The 16,865-nt window shown below is 42.6% G+C and overlaps 1 protein-coding gene across 2 annotated transcripts; it reads left to right on the forward strand.

The window, feature by feature from the left end:
* Nucleotides 1-949: 949 nt before the first annotated feature.
* On the forward strand, nt 950-16,775 carry virma (vir like m6A methyltransferase associated). Of its 2 annotated transcripts, none has more exons than XM_084356242.1 (27): nt 950-1,048; nt 1,540-1,652; nt 3,376-3,462; nt 4,823-4,871; nt 4,955-5,117; nt 5,233-5,352; nt 6,547-6,792; nt 7,317-8,041; nt 8,399-8,536; nt 8,628-8,854; nt 8,947-9,474; nt 9,574-9,728; nt 10,332-10,414; nt 10,969-11,062; nt 11,467-11,855; nt 11,952-12,107; nt 12,212-12,447; nt 12,527-12,776; nt 12,866-13,083; nt 13,373-13,505; nt 14,156-14,296; nt 14,393-14,547; nt 14,813-14,909; nt 15,059-15,225; nt 15,328-15,677; nt 16,137-16,283; nt 16,385-16,775. In XM_084356242.1, the coding sequence occupies exons 1-27, from the start codon at nt 986-988 to the stop codon at nt 16,585-16,587; spliced, it is 5,433 nt and encodes a 1,810-aa protein (XP_084212368.1). In that variant the 5' UTR covers nt 950-985; the 3' UTR covers nt 16,588-16,775. The 2 variants fall into 2 exon arrangements, with proteins under 2 accessions (XP_084212368.1, XP_084212369.1); XM_084356243.1 differs by having other exon boundaries at nt 6,547-6,762.
* Nucleotides 16,776-16,865: the final 90 nt, after the last annotated feature.

Consider the following 16,865-nt stretch of genomic DNA (forward strand, 5'->3'; position numbering starts at 1 on the left):
AATGGTTACCTGTCACCTCAGCGCACAAAATATCTAAAAGTTTTAGTTTCTTCTTAATAATTCAATAGTTTGGCTGCTGTGATCTCTGACTTTCTATTTTAAATGAAGGTCTACTTTTTAAAATTTTTGATATATTCAAATAAATAATAAAATATCATCCTATAGAAAGTGTGATGAAAACAAAGAACACCCAACAATAATATTTAAAAATTGTAGTTTGTCCTCAAATACAGAATACCATGAGATCCACACATATTTATTCTGATATTGACATTGATTAAATAAATAAATAAAAATATACAAAGGCCGGAACCTTTAAAGAACCTGGAGCCTACCATCTGAATATTCATACTTGTACGGTGTTTCATTTGACTTTGTTATTTTTTCTTTTTCATTTCAAAAGGTAGCTACTATTAACTGAATAATTAAATATGCCTTAAAACGATGCACTGAAAGGCATCTGTACTATTGCACACCATAGACGTACTGTATCATAATTCCCAATATAAAGTATTAACTGTATTTTAACCCTCTTTTCATTGAAACGACATTAAAAAAATGTATATTTTAAATATTGTTACATACTAGGCTACATTATCAAATGTGCTGTATGGGTATTTATATTGTATTAGTTTCATTAGTCTTAAAGCTTAGTTTATAAGCTTGTTAGTTTAGTTAGTTAGTTAGTTAGTTAGTTAGTTAGTTAGATAGATGAATATTAGATAGTTAGTTTAATGACAACAACAGCAATAATAATAATAATAATAATAATAATAATAATAATAATAAATAGTAATACCTTTGTTAGTCAGGTCAAGTTGAATCTATAGTTTTTATTTATCTTTAGAACAATATAAATATGTTTTGTATTTATTTGTTTAGTTCATTTATTTTCTTGTTTATGTTTTAACATCCGCTCGTGCTCCGGAAGTGATCACCATCCCGGAAGTGAACCCCTCGCCCGACCACGGACAGCAAGAAGGCGATGGCGGCAGACACAACAACGGAGCTTCTTTTCCTAGATACGTTTAAGCACCAGAGTGCAGAGGTAACATTTGTGCCGCCTGACCACCCTCTAGCATATTTACTTCTGAACCGCCTGCAATTTATACTCACACCGGTCATTTTCAGGAGTTTTAGAAGATGATGCTCAACTTCCAAGCTAACGATGTCAACTTGGCTAACATTAGCACTTCTATCATGGGTGTTATGATACCGTTGCAATTCACGGCTTTTGTTCCAATGTACACTTAATTCAGTGCAACCCTAATTATACCAAATACACCCCGATAAATGTGATTTATTTCCGTAATCATACAACCCCACGCAGCTGTCTCATGTTGCATCCCTGCGCAGTTTGTTTGCTAGTTAGCCAAGTGGCTAATGCTAACTTTAAAGTCTCACCCTGGCCGTGTTTACCTCAGAGCGGGTTGTAAAAGTGACTCTTATGATCTGCTCTGTAAGTTGTGGTTGTCGTGTTTAGTTAAACATTGTAATATCCAAATGTTTGCATTAATTATAATGTTCAATGCACTTTAGTTAACCAACGTGGATGTGGTGCGGTTTCCTTGCGGGGTGCTAATCACAGAGGTGCGGGTCATTCCTCCAGGGATCAAAGCACACAGCAACTTACCTGACAGCAGAGCATTCGGGTAAGAGCCCTATAACACTCTCAAACACTCATCCATGCAATAATTTGCCATTGATATTATAGTTTGGCCATCCAACTTATATTAACAATGGGAAATTAATATTAGGTGGGTCAAGGCTTACCCAGCAAACCGGCAACTGAATATAGTTGCAGGTTGGGATGCACCAATCTTTAATGCTGGATCTGTTGAAGGCTGCACAATATTGGAAATGACTGACGTTTAGATATTTTCCTTTCTGTGCTAAATATTGCATTATGAAAAAAGTACAAAAAATGTCATCCGATGATTTTAAAAGCTCAGTTTTGACTTTGAGTTTCTGTATTTCCGTAATAAGCAGCTTCTTGTGCAGGTGCTAGTTCAAATAGACAAAGTTAAATATTTATTTATTAAGGTAATGTAAACATTGAGCACTTACTGACTTGTCAAAACCTCTGTTACTCATTTGAATGTCACTTAATTACCTTCCTGGCTTCTGCCAGAGAAAAAACAAAGGCCTTACTCATCGCAGCTTGAATCATGTATAACTTTAGTGGATCTTAACACATCAGGCATGGAGGAAATCTGCAGACTCTCCTTAAAGATGAGGCCATACCTTTTTCAATGGATGGATGTCTTGACTTGCCCAAAATGTGGCCTGCAACACACAAGAAAAGCATTGTTTTAAGCATAGCAACGTGCCTCAATGCCTTTACTTTATCGCAACACGTATAATAACATGGTCACGACTGCCTTGCTTGACATTGTTTCTTCCTGTGATGTGACTATTGCACATGTGGACATTGCAATGTCAATGCTGAAATAATATATTGTGCAGCCCTATTCCAGACTTCATTAGCAGATTGTGTAATTATCATTATGTGAGTCACAATAATGAGCGTTTCTCTGTCAGTGTCATTATACAATTCTGTATTTCCACTAATGTTTAGATTAATTCATTCATGCATTTACAGTGGGCTGCCATGTCAGTATTTAGCACCACTGCTTTCACTGGCCTAATGTTACCTTAGTTAGACTGGTGCATCCCTAGTTGCAGGAAATCCTTAACCTCATTCCTAATGATGATATACCCCCTCTGGACACACTCCTTTGCTACAGATACCTGAGATGGATATGTGTGCCTGTAGGAAAGTAGTTTGACACCTGAGCTCCATTGTTGTGGGGGTCCTGATTCCCACTGAGCCTGTTGGGTGTGATGAAATTCAACTGAATGAACGGTTGCAGTCCTCAACAATGCACAAACCTGAGCAGAACAGGCCTCTATATTGTGTAGAGGTGGGCGATTTAGATCAAATAAAATCGGGATGGATGTTTTATTGTGATAATGTACATTTTCTGAAAAATCATTTGAAAAACTGATCTTTGATAATGTCTGTTTTGGCTAAATCAGCCACTTAAATACGTGACACATCAAAGATTTTCATCACATTGATCCCAGTTTCTGTTCATTGATTTGAAACATTGCCTATAATGGCCTAATACACCCAGATATAATATTCTGTCCCTCTATAAGCTCTTAATATAATGTAGTTCAGTACAACAACACTGCTAACTGTGACCTCAGTAATAAATATGCAATTTAATTTACACATTCCCAACTGTGTCACCAAAAACTGAATATTAAAAACTTAATAAAAGTAGGATCATTGTAAAACTGTTGTATTGTGGATCCAAGAGGATCGAGCCCTGACCGCTTCATATAATGCGTGTGTGTTTTTGTTTCCAGGGAGACGTCTCCTCATGCCTTCCAGTTGGAGCTGTTCTTCAATAATGTCACCAAACCTAACAGCCCCTCGTTCCACAGACTGGGCAGGTCGGAATGATTTTCACTCTCCCTCCTTTCACTTCGTTTCGTTTCACCTCTAATCCATCTCTTTATTTCCTGGGGGAATCTCTAAAGTGCTTAAGCTACAGGTGTCTGTCTCACCTGTAGAACCAGTCGTGGTAGCATCTGAGCCCTGTTCTCAGAGGGGGGTGTGTGTGGGTACGCACCCACCCATATTCAGCTCTCTTTGTTCTCATGCTGGCTAACTGGTCTCTCCAGAAACTCAACCCCACCCACAGTGTAGCTGAAAGAGGCTCAAAAACGTAGAGGTCCCAGTGATATAGATGAGCAGAGGAATGTTTGAGTCTAACCTCATAATAACAGAGGTGTGTACAGTAGCACCAGAGCATAAACTTCTATTTAAAGGTGTGCATTGTGTAAGAGTGGCTGAAAGCTGGAAATACGACACACCCCAGTTATTATCTCTGTAGGAAAGTTGGGAGTAGATTTTTTTTCGTAACCTGTCTGATTGCTTTTGAAATGTCTTCCAGTTGTTGAAAACAAATTTGACTAAAATGTTTTTCGGCAAATTAGTCTTGGCACAAGAAACCTTAATGGAATAAAAGCAGAATATTTTTTTTGGTTTATTAAGGCTTTATTGTAATATCAAACAATGTTATGTCCTGACAGAGACTTGATATAAACTTGAAATATTAGATTTTAATAACACTAATATAGTAGATTCAAATGACATATATAAGCAAATGTGCAGGTATGATGATAGCCAAATTTAATCACAGTAAACTACCTTGAAAACTACCGTCAGTGGATTGTGTGAATACTTCAACCAAAGACTGAACCTTCCTTGTTCTATCTGAATGTAATGTATAGGTCTGAAGAGTTGAGAAGTGTATTATAATTCACAAGAAAAGTCAAAATTAAAGGAAAAAACAATTCTGTGTAGCATAAGTATGATATTTCGGCATATTACAAGGTGTCTGCTTGTCGTGGAAAAAGCCTTAGTAGGTGTTAAAAAGTCTTATATTCAAATATCTGAGTTATAAAATGTTTAAAAGTCTTGAATTTATCTTGGTGAACCCTGCAGAAACCCTTTTATAAAGTGAGGTGATGCCCTTTATTAGACAATGACAGGAAATTAGGGGAGAAGGAGTGAGAGATGCATGATGAGGGAGACATACTGTAATTACACAGTAATTTTGTTCTGGTTGGAAAGAGCTTTAAATAGGACTTAACAGTTTGCTGCCAAACCTGTTGTCAAATTCTGTTTTCTAAAAAAATTATCTGTAATAGTAAAGATAAACAGACAAACACAAGTTGAAGAATATTTCAGCCTTGGTGTATAGTTGCACTGATGCTTTAATCTGCCCTGTTTGCTTTCTTCCCTCAGTCTGGAATATGATGAGAACAAGTCCATCGTGTTCAGACCCAGTGGAAAGGTAAAAAATCCTCAACAACAAGATGATTTTTATTTTATATTTAATGTCACTTTGTGAACAACTAAATGTGTTGGTATGTGCAGGTGAACACAGACGGCCTGGTGCTGCGTGGCTGGTACACCAGTCTGACTGTAGCAGTGTACGGTACAGCAGAGCGCTCACATGGACATGACCAAGGCTCACCCCCTCCTCCTCCACCCCCACCTCCTCAACAGCCCAGTGGACCCAAGAGGATCGTTAAACAAGGTGGGCAATTTGAAACTAGCTGGTGCTCTCGCCGAAACAGGAACATCTGATGAGCAGGTCTCTTATTGTCTTTGAATTCTTTGCTAAACCTCCAATCAATTACTGTTTGTTTTAGAGTGGGAAAAAGATGACCAGTACAATGGCAGCCCACCCAGACCAGCACCCAGAGGGCCTCGTACTCCACCTGGGCCTCCACCCCCGGATGATGATGATGAAGAGCAGGTCCAAGTGACAGGTCAGAACTGTTTTTGTTTATATTATATCAGCCATTGTTAGATCCTGAGTTATCAATAATGACAGAGATGCTGCTGTTTGATACTTATCATGATTAAATATTGCATCAGTGGTTCTTCTTATATCGTGTCCACAGGATCCATTGTTTCTATGCTTTCCATTTATTGTCTATGTAAGACGGCGACGATTCATTTTCTATGCAATGCATTTTGCTAGGGTAGGACACTGCATTTCGAGAGATGGGGCTGTGCTTTGCTCCTCATTAACATAAAGTTGAGGTTTAGGCTACTTCATGCAATAACCAACTGTTGTAAAGTTTTAAAAAAGATAGATTCAGCAACTGCATGACTTTTTAAAAAACTTTTTTGTCGCTTAAAAATGTCTACAGAAACACATTTCCATGAACTATTTTGTTGATATAAGAGAAATGTTCCAAACGAGCCGCTATGTTGGTCCAGTTTAAAATCCCAGTGCAGTCAAGCCCACGAGTGGAGACTCACACACACCTCTCTCAGAGTTGACTGCAAAGTTGACAGTGCCTCCTCAGATCTTGGCTGATTGGCTGGGCTTGCTGTTACAGTTATTATTTATGGCTGCAGACATTAGCTTCAGATAAAATGGGTTCTGTCTCTGCATTGATACAGAATCTTCCACGTCCGTATCACAATTCTTTTTTATAATGGAGAAGTTTCACACCTCTAATACTGAACCATGAATTTTGTTCACTGTTGCCCATCTATTGTCCAAAATTGGTTAGTTTATAACCAACATTTTTAAAAAATGAATTCTAACTCGGTTGCTCAATGTTTCAGTTAATGTCAAATGAACATACGCCATGGAGTTGAAAGTTAGCCTCCTGCAACATATATAATCGTTGCTACTGTAATGAAAGCTCTGCCTATGTGTTTTTGTACAGTTAAACGGCACAATATGTTCACTACGATGGGTTAGAAATGCTAAGCAAGTCTCTACATGCTGATTGACACAATGTACAGAAATTAATATCCACCGGCTGCCTGCCAGGTGGCAATTATTTAAAAAGGTCAACGTATAATCGTGTCACAAATAGGCTTTAATGATCCTAAAGCTGTTTTGTATAAGCGGGCCTACTATTTGCTTAGATGAATGTATAGTTTGCATGTTTATATGTGTGTTGCTGTTATGTTGGCTGAACTGTGTGCCCTCTGGTCTACAGTGGGTGTGGTCAAAGATGAACCATGCCAGGGCCGTGACGACTACCTGGAGGCGGTATCACCTGAAAGGTCACTGCCTGCTGATGAGACATACTCGGATGCTGAACAAGAGGAAGAAGGTGACGAGGAGGAAGAGGAGGAGCAGGAGGAGGAAGAAGATGCACGGACTGAGGGGAGCGCTCCAGAAGAGGAGGAGGAAGAAGAGGAGGAGGATGAGGGTGAGGACGAGGAAGAGGAGATGGAGGAAGGTAGGGGAGTTATTTTGTGAGAGTAGGATAGTCTATGATCCCAAATGGACGCCCGACCCTGAACCTTTTTGGTACCGCAAACTCATCAGACCTCCCAGGGTGCCACAGGGTCCATTTGGGACTGAGTGACAGTTGGAGAGTGTGTGTGTGCTCTGGCATGCTGCCTCCACCTTCTATCGCTGGATGCTCCAAACTCTTAGCTAGCCCACCCCCTGGGCTGCTCTGAAGGCTTATGATCGACGTTCATAAGCTGTCATGTTGAGGTCGACCTCACACATCCTCACAGCCGTGGCTGACGCTTGTGCTGTCATCATATCCTGCATGTCAAACTAACCCTGCATGTCTGGAGTGATACTGCCGTGTGTGAGAAAGCGTGTCTTTATATGCATTTATGAATGAGCAAGGGTAGAAGTCGCTGGCTCCTCATTTCAATTCATTTTTACATTCATCTATTTTTACAAAGGATATTAAAACTCTTGTTAATGATTTATTATCTTTTGTCAAATTTCTCCTCTTTCCTTCAGGCGATGATGGCTATGAGCAGATTTCCAGCGATGAGGACGATCTGGATAATGGCAGCTTCAAGTTGCCCACCTTTGACATGGACTACACTCCTGAGGACCTGGCATCTGTCCCACCTGTCCAGTATGACCCGTATGAGCGAGAACTCAGACCCCTGCTCTACTTCACCCCTCCATATAAGACCCGCTTTGATACCCAGTTTGAGAAGGCCAGGGTGGAGGAACCCAGGGACCCTGGTGGAACAGAAGCAGGTTCAGAGGAGGCTGAGGCTGTGACACAGCTGAAAGATCTGCTAACAAGTATTGGAGATGAGAGAGATGCCCGCTGGGTCGCTGCTCTGGAAGAGGCACCTGGACTACTGGCCAAAGGGTTGGCTTATTTAATTAAACAAGGAGAGCGAGAGATGGAGGGCCCTGTTGGAGTTTTAACCGAATGGGTACTCCAAGCTCTGAGTATGGAGGTTGCTCTCACACAACCCATTGCTCTTAACCTCAGACAATTGAAAGCTGGTGCCAAGCTAGCGTCATGCCTAGCAGAGTGCCCACAGGGCCTCACAGCAATGCTGCGTGCAGGGGCTCTGAATGTGCTGCTGGAGCTGCTGAACGCGAACCACGTCTCCTCCACACTGAAGCTGAGTATCCTGAGAGCTCTGGGTGCTTTAATCAGTGTTCCTGCTGGCGTGGAGGCTTTCTTACACGCAGGAGAGTCGGAGAAGAGTGGCTACCAGGTCAGCAACACAAAGACACTCAGTATAGATTTTCTACTATATTTCTTTAGTATGGATCCCCGTTTAGGTATTTTCCTTTACAGCTAGACAATAAGAATAAAATAAAACTTTTAAACTAAAAATATGATTGCAAATGAACTCAGTTTACCATTTGTCATGATTTAAATGAGTCAGCCTTTAAATAAAGCACATAATAAACCAATGTAATTGACCCAGGATCTAATCTGCTTCAAAGACTCACCACCTCCCCTTCACATTTACAGAAAACATTCAGAAAGCACTTACTAGTTGAATGATATGATGATATGATACGTTTTTGCCTCATCCATCTGACACTAAGCTTTATGTCCTTTATAGCGTTTGGTGCAACTGTTCCTGCGTGAAGAAACAGTGAGGGTCATAACAGCCGGCAATGCCATATTACAGAAAAGCCACATGTATGAGGTGCTGGTGGACTTGCAGCGTGCAGCATCAGCATTGAGTGAACCACAGCAGGTAGAGATACACACCCATTCACACACACGATTGCTCACTTCAGAGAGTAAGTATATTTTTAATGATAATCACGACTGACTGTTATTCTCAGGAGGACATGGAGGATGCCGACAGCCCCATGGAAGAAGAACCATCACTAAGCTCCTCCCCTGTGAGCGAGGCAGAGCTTGATAGGCTGGCAGGGGTTTTGGAAGAGTTACATCACCTGCTGGAGACGGCCCCTAACTGCATGGTACAGCCACCTGGGAAAGCGTTCCCCACTTCTGCTAGAATAACAGGACCGCAGGAGCGGGACGATCCATACCCAGCACTGTACAGGTACACATTTCAAACATATATGCAGAAGCTCTGACATAAAGTTGAATGTAACTATGACCTGATTCATCATAATTCACTTTGCCCTCTATCAGGTATATGCATGCGTGCCATTTCCTGGAGAGCATGGCAGCAGTGTTGTCAGCAGCTGCGGCGGCCGGCCACCTAGGGGTCACACAAGCTGTCAGAGAGCTCCTACGCTTCCTGTCGCTCACCCAGTCCGGTCTGCTCTTCCTTCTCGCCCAGCCCACTCCCGCCAACCTGCTGCTGCGTCTACTGGCGTCAGTGGCAGAAGCCGAGGGCGAGGACACCACCTTCACAGGGGGAGAGAGCGGTCTCACTGGGCCAGGGTTTGGTGAAGAAGGCTTCGGTGTATGGCTGATGCAGGCGCTGCACGCTCTGCAGGGGGTATCAGAGCTCATGAGCCATGTGGCCACAGGGGGAGACGGAGGAGCTGGACTAGAGGAAGGTGACAACGCAGAGGTACTGGGCATGCTCCATGCCCTCTACCTGATGACTTTCACACAGACTGGACGCAGTGCTGTGGCTCATGTTTTCAGCATGGAGAACAACCTGTCGTGTCTGGTCACACTGCTGCAGCACCACAGCAAGGACGGACAGGGGTACAAATCTCTCCTCCTTTTTTCTGTGGTTTTATTTTAGGCACCTGTGCAATGATTTCTAAATATTTTTTTACTTCTTTGTCTCATTTTTTCTTGTAGTGAGGCCAAAGCGCGCAAAGCAGTGACCTATAACTACGCCTGTATGCTGGTGTTGCTGGTAACGCAGACCTCTAATGAACTGCGGATGATGGAACAGTATGCAGCCCCGCTCCTCGTCATAGCCAAGGCTGATGACACCAATGCGAAACTTCAGGGTAAATATTACCACTGTCGCATTCAAGTATTTTGTCATTAGGGATGAGCGAGTACACCATCGTCTGTATTTGTTCAACCAATTAAATTATCTGTATCTCTATCTCTACTCAGAGTGGCTGGAACTAACCAGAAGTTGTTAATTTAAGCCTGAAAATGATATGTGTTGATTAGAAGAATGATTTACAGAACAGCCTCAGAATCGAGCTTCAGATCGAAGTTTTTTATAGACTTGAATGAATTAATGTATCAGTAAAAACCTCAGGATTGCAGTCTAAAGTATACTGGAGTTTTGTTGTCTTGATCCGTGTGCTTCAGTAAACTTTGGACTGCGTTCCTGAAGTTTTTCCTGATAATAGATTCCCCTGCTCCACGTGAAACAGCTGAAGTGTGTTTAACTCTTTCCTTCATCCTTGAATGAATTAACTTCAGTTAGCTGCCTGACGAGGTCACAAGTAGAGATAGTGACACATTTTACTCAGATGATATTTGTTTACTAATTTCTGCCAAGTATTCGCTCAACCCTACTTGTCCTATAGGATCATTTTTATTGTGTATGTATGTGTTTTTCCTTCTTAAAATGTGGGTCTTCCTTTGTACTTTAGAGCTGAACAAATGGCTGGAGCCTCTGGAAAAACTCCGCTTTGAGATTGGCAGCATTCCCACCCTAATAGACTACATCAAACAGGTACCTTTCTCTTCCTGCTGAGGTAAAGCAACAGTTCACTACGTTCTCATTTTCATCTTCAGTCCTAATAACTCCTGAGTCCTATTAATGCCTCGGTGGTAAATCTCTTCAGTTGGAAGCGTTTGGGTGGCAGCCAATGAGTTGTCTATAACATTTAATTTAGGGTTTCCATCAGCGACTCTCCTGACCGTTCAGGCACTAACAGGGACTGGTCTCTTAGAGTACAGTATAATACAGTTTATTAAATCAACAGTTATATTGCATGTGTTAATGTTATTATCAGAGGGAAATGGTACAATGCTGTCAAATCTTATAACTGGGCCAGCTGACAAGGATGCAAACTTTAACAACAAAACATTTTAACTACAAGTTTCCATTTTATTTTGTACCTTAGAGCCACCAGATATACATTATCTCCTCTTGGAATGCAGAGCTACTCCTACAAGTCTGAACTGCTCAACCGTCTACCTGCTCTATATCATATTTGAGTTAAGGCTATATGCAGATAAGAGAGCTATATGTCATTTTTAACGTGTGTCTTTTCTTGACTTCAGAATGTGGAAAATGTGTTGACGCCAGAGGGAACAGGACTGGTCACTGCTCTCAGGGTCCTTAATCACATTGCCTGCCCCCCACCCGCTGTAGAAGGTAAAGACATAGAACATTATTTTTGTAATAGGTCAGCTGATAAAAATTATCTTTTGGTTTTGATTTCTTGAATATTAAATGGCACTGTGGAGTTGTCCTGTGAGCAAACAAAAGCTATGTTTACATTAAGAGTTACCACAGAAACCATACACACACTCAGACCAGAAGTCCATTCAACAGGTTTGTCCACATGGATATACACAACAGGCTTTAATTGAATGTATCCTTGTGGCCTAACAAACCTGTTTCATGGATTTCCTTTCTCATTAAACCTTTTAATAAGATAATTGTGTATGTTTCATATTCTAAATCCTGTATTGTTTACATCCATGTCAAAGAGCTCGCAGTCTTATTTTTTTATATCTTTGCTGATCTTTTTTAAAATGTCGTTCTCCTTTCTTCAGGTCAGCAGAGGGATCTTAAGTGGAGTCTTGCAGGAGTCCAGCTGTTCTCTGGCGAGGGTCTGGATACGTGTGTACGTGTCCTACAGAAGCTGTGCAGCGTGTTGCTGCAGCCTTGGCGTGTGCACGGACACATGGGCCCCACGCCACAGCGCTGCATGATCCTCAGTATATGCATCAGCACACTGCGACTGCTGCGCACCATGCTAACGGAGCTGCTGCGCGGGGGGGCTTTCCAATTCAGGGACACTCGTGTCGCCAGCGTGTTGGTGTCACTCCACATGATTGTGTGCTCCATCCCAGCGTCTGGACGTCTAGACGGAGAGGAGACCCGAGTGCAAGCGCTCATTGTTGATGTACTGCTCACCTTCACGCAGGGTGTTAATGAAAAGGTGTGTGAATGATGAACAGCGCAGGGATGTTTGTCTAGCCAAGAAATTTGGTGCACAAAGTGTTAATGGTAGTCAATGTGTGTGTGTTTGGTGCAGGTGACTCATACAGAAGAGACTCTGGCCAGTAACACGTGGTCGCTGATGCTAAAGGAGGTTTTGGGCTCGCTGCTGAAAGCTCCTGAAGGTCTGTTCTCCGGTCTGACGTTGCTCTCTGAGCTCCTGCCTCTTCCACTGCCAATGCAGAGCACTCAGGTAACTCGCTACATCCTACTAGTCACACATCTATCGTGCACCTTATTTCACCTCCTGAGGATTCTTGTCTTAGCACTGGCATTAATAGATCTTCGGCTTCGTAGGTGATATCAGTCCAAGATGTGGCTGTGGCCTTAAACACCAGGAAGCTGTGGAGCATGCACATACGGGCGCAGTGGAAAGTGTTTTCAGAGGCGTTCAGGTGTGTGTGTGCCACCAGCTGCCCTCCTCTTTTGGCCATGCTGAGGAGAATGTGCGTTCAGCTGGCAGACCTGTCTTCACCCACCGCAACGCTCATCATGAAGACACTGCTGGAGCTGCTGTTGGAGGAGCTACAGCCGTGAGTGAAGGAAAGACACTCATAGTTTGTGTTTATGCTGTGAATTGTGTTCTAAGTGTATGAATTGTGGTGATTGCAGGGCGGAGGGGAAAACTGTGTGCTGGGGCCAGGTCCTGCGGCTGCTTTCTTTGACGGATGCTCTGGTGTCACAGAAAGCATGTAAGAGTGCAACGTTGCACCTACTGTCCGGGTCGGTGTCTGGAGATGAGCAGCTGGCCGATCTGTTCCCCACGTTGCTGTCTCTATTGGTTCCTCCAAATGATCACCCCCTACAGCAGCAGCAATGCAGCGAACTAGTGGGGACAATATTACAGTCACTGTGTGACCAGGTGAGCAGTATAGTGCACGTAAAGGCAAACGTGAACAAGTCCTGAAAAGGATTAAAAGGATTAAAAATCTGAATCTCCATCTTCATCAGGACATTTCTCTGGTGGTATCTCCACCTGGTGAAAGCTGCGTGTCAGAGGCTGAGCAGCTGGCCAATGCACTTCCGGGACGCGAGATGATGTCATCTGTGTGCAGCGCCTTGTTGGATGTTTTGGGGAACTCCGAGAGCAGCGTCCCACTCCTCCTCACCTGTATCAGGACTTTGACATTCCTCACTGAGCACGACTATGGACTCTACCACCTCAAAGTGTAAATGGCAATGCTTTCCCACCACTGTCTACTTTTAATAATCTCTTATTTCTCTTGGTTCACACTGAAATTCACTTTGCATTCTTAAGCCATTCAGGACGTGTACACAAGGGTTAAACATACAGTTACACATATGATACTATGCATAGATGTACAAAGCACATCAGACAGTCATGACAATTATCATATCACATATCCTCAAGGTTCAGATCTCAGTTAGCAGCAAACTGATTTTGGTTTTCATTAGGACAGACAGATGTATGAAAGAATTGTTCAATCTCTTTTTCAGTGCTCTGAAGAAACATGGTGCAGGTCTGTGCTCACTGTTGAAGAGATTGGTGTTTCCCTTCAACAAGGACTCAGCAGATCTGCTCTCAGCTCTGCTCGACTTCCTCAGACAGATCGCCAACACAGAAACAATGGTCAGTATCGGTCAGCTTGTGCATGTTTCTTATGGAAGTACATGTGTACTTAAACTGTACATGCTCTCAAAGTAACTGTAAAATTACTGTTGTTAGGGCTGTAACTAGCCATTTATTTCATTGGTGATTAATCTGTCAATTTTTTTCACAATTAATAGATTAGTTGTTTGGTTTATAAAGTGTCAGAAAATGATGAAAAATGTTGATCAGGGTTGACGTCCCTAAATGTCTTGTTTTGTCCACAGCCCAAAGGTATTCAGGTAACTGTCGTTGAGGAATAAAGAAACCAGAAAATATTCACTTTTGAGAAGCTAAAATCAGAGAATTTAGACTTTTTTTCTTAAAAAATGACTCAAATCGATTAAACATTTTTCGAAATACTTGGCGCTTGATTTTAATAGTTGACAACTAATCGATTGATGATTTCAGCCCTTAATTACTAGTAACATGTTTGATGGAAGCAATTAGAACTACAAACAGTGACAACATTGTTTTTTTCAAGTTTTCATGCTTACACTGATCATTAAAACTGCTTAAAATGAATTCCTAGGCATGCGAGAGCTGAGTCTAAATCTATTAATTTTGCGTTTTTAAAAAAAAAGTGTGTGATGGTCAGATTTTATAATTGGATCTGTTTGTGTCTAATCCAGTGTGTTGACGAGGTCCAGGGGTCGGGCGAGGAGCCTGTCTTCACTGCTCCACGGTTACTGTCGGGCTCTGAGATGAAAGCTCTGCTGCAGTGGGAAGACTCAGACTCTCATCCACTCCCGACTTTGGAGAAACAGATAACGGTACAAATTGTGCACACTTGTAACTTTTTTGGAAAGTAAAGGTTGATGCTTCCATGGTGTTAAACTAACTCTGTAAGGCTGTATGTTGGTCTGTAGAAACTGTGTAAGGAAGATGATTCACTGGAGACCATGTTGGAGAATGTGATTGTGCTGAGGCAGATGCTGGAGACGGCCACAGACACTCCTCCTGTAGCTGAGACTGAGCCCACTCTGCCAGCACCCGAGACACTCGGAGCCCAGTTTAATAACAGGTACAAAATGACATGCATGAAGATTTTAAATTTATCAATTTTATCTTAATTCATTCATCAATCACAGGGAGGCAGCTACCATCACAGTCAAGACAATTTATGACTTTTGAAATGACAGTGTTATTTTAATTAATTTAAACATGACATACTGTATTTTCACCACTAAAGCCAGATGACATACTGAAATGAGCCTTGTGTCAACTTTGTGGAAAACTCTGGATGTAATAATAAGTATAATTTGCCTCTGTTGTTTATTTTTCTGCAGGACGGTGTTCATTTTGTCTGAAGCTCTGGATGAGCAGCTGAAGACTCTGTGGTTCTCCCCCTTCCAAACTGATGACATAGAGGCAGACCTGGATATGGTAAGTGTGTGTGTTTGTTAAAGACACTGTGGCAAGAAATGTAAGCAAGATTGGATATATAAATTACACGTGATCACATACGGTTATGGAGCTGTTTGTCGGTCTGTATGTGGTTGGACATAATGTCTATCATTTTGTGTGTGTGGCAGGTGAAGGTGGATCTGGTGGGTCTGGCTCAGGAGTGTTGTCCAGAACTGGACCTGAAGGCAGAGCTAGAGCGCTCCTTCCTGTCCGAGCCGTCCTCTCCAGGTCACACGAAGGCTCCAAAAGGCTTCCGACTGGGCAAACACAAACATGAGACATTCATCACATCAAGGTACAGCTCCGGTGTTGGGTTGCATTTTAACTTCATGCTATCTTCATACAACATCTTATTTTAATCAACTGACTGAACGTCACCTTGTGTTTGCCTCTTCAGCGGTAAATCTGACTACGTCGAGCCTGCTAAGAGAGCCCACATTATGGCTGCTCCTCGTGGCCGTGGAGGTCGAGGAGGGTTTGGACAGAATCTCTGCCGACCCCACGATATCTTCCGCCAGCGCAAACAGAACACCTCCCGTCCTCCCAGTATGCACGTGGATGACTTTGTGGCAGCAGAGTTTAAAGACATTACAACCCCTCTCGGACTTTTGCCCCCTAAACGGCCCCCAAAGAGCTCCCCCAAACCCCCCACCAGAGGACTGTTCACTGGCAACAGAGGCAGAGCCACCTTCCACAGCCAGACTCGCTTTTTCACTCCACCACAGCCTAAAGGTGTTCTTCTATCTGGTATGTACACACACACAATCATATTGGGAAAAAAACGTTCTTGTTAAAGAAGGTGATAAAATGTGTGTAGGGAAGCAACTAATAATTATTTTCATTGTTGGTTAATCTGTTGAATATTTTCTCAATTAATCAGTTAGTTGTTTGATCTATAAAATGCCACAGAGGAGGAGAGAAACCAGAAAATATTCACGGTTAAGAAGCTGGAATCAGCAAATTTTAACTTAGCGAAAAAATTACTCAAACTGATTAATCGGTTATCAAAATGTATCAAAAGCTTTGATTATATTTTGCAGCTCTAGATGTGTGCTTATTATCTTCCAAGTTATTGTAGATAAAGAACTCAGCCTCCGCAAATGTTGATACATTGCAACCAAGCTTACACTTGTGTGTTTTAAGCAAACACCAGAACCACTTGTCAGCCAGTAGAGGGAGATAAAGCCTCTCTTTTTGGTTCTGTAGGTAACTACACTCGCAGAGAAGGAGGCCGTGGTTCCTCATGGAGCGGGCAGGTTCCAGCTGTCACCCACAGAGGAACCTACAGCGAACCCCGCGGAGGCCAGAGCAACTTCACACGTGGACCGCTGCCCTCCAGACAACCCCCAGCAAGTACGGACTGAACACCCACATACTCTTTTTGCTTGATTTTACACAACGGATGATTCACAAAAGACTAAACTTAAATGATTTTTGTCTTCTCTTTCTACCAGGTGCTTACCGACTGGCTCCACGGGACCGAGCCCCGCGGGGAAGAGGAGGCGCTGGGCTGTCGTGGCTTAGTGGGGGAGGAGGCGGCGGCAGCGCTGGAGGTGGAGGTGGAGGAGGAGGGAGAGGATCTCAGGGGAGCAAGTTCAGTGGTGGGGGAGGGAGCGGAGGGGGGAGGGGCAGACATGTTCGCTCCTTCACCAGGTAAACCCACCTGGGCATTGACTGAAGCCTTTCATGGCAACATATGGACCAATCAGGATATTAAATATACTGTCTCCATGGAAACATGGTGGGATGATGTTGTCACGATGACGTACAGACTCTGTGTTGATGTTTTATGTTTTGTTATCATGAGTTGTATTCAGAGAATAAAGTTCCGAGTAACCAATCTTACACGTTTTTGTTTTTTAGCAGATACCAGATGAAATAATAAACAGATGTAGATGACAATTACATCGCATAACAAGCCTGTATCATGTTTTT

This window comes from Pagrus pagrus, assembly GCF_965226575.1.
Source record: "Pagrus pagrus genome assembly, chromosome: 7".
Lineage (NCBI taxonomy): Eukaryota > Metazoa > Chordata > Actinopteri > Spariformes > Sparidae > Pagrus > Pagrus pagrus.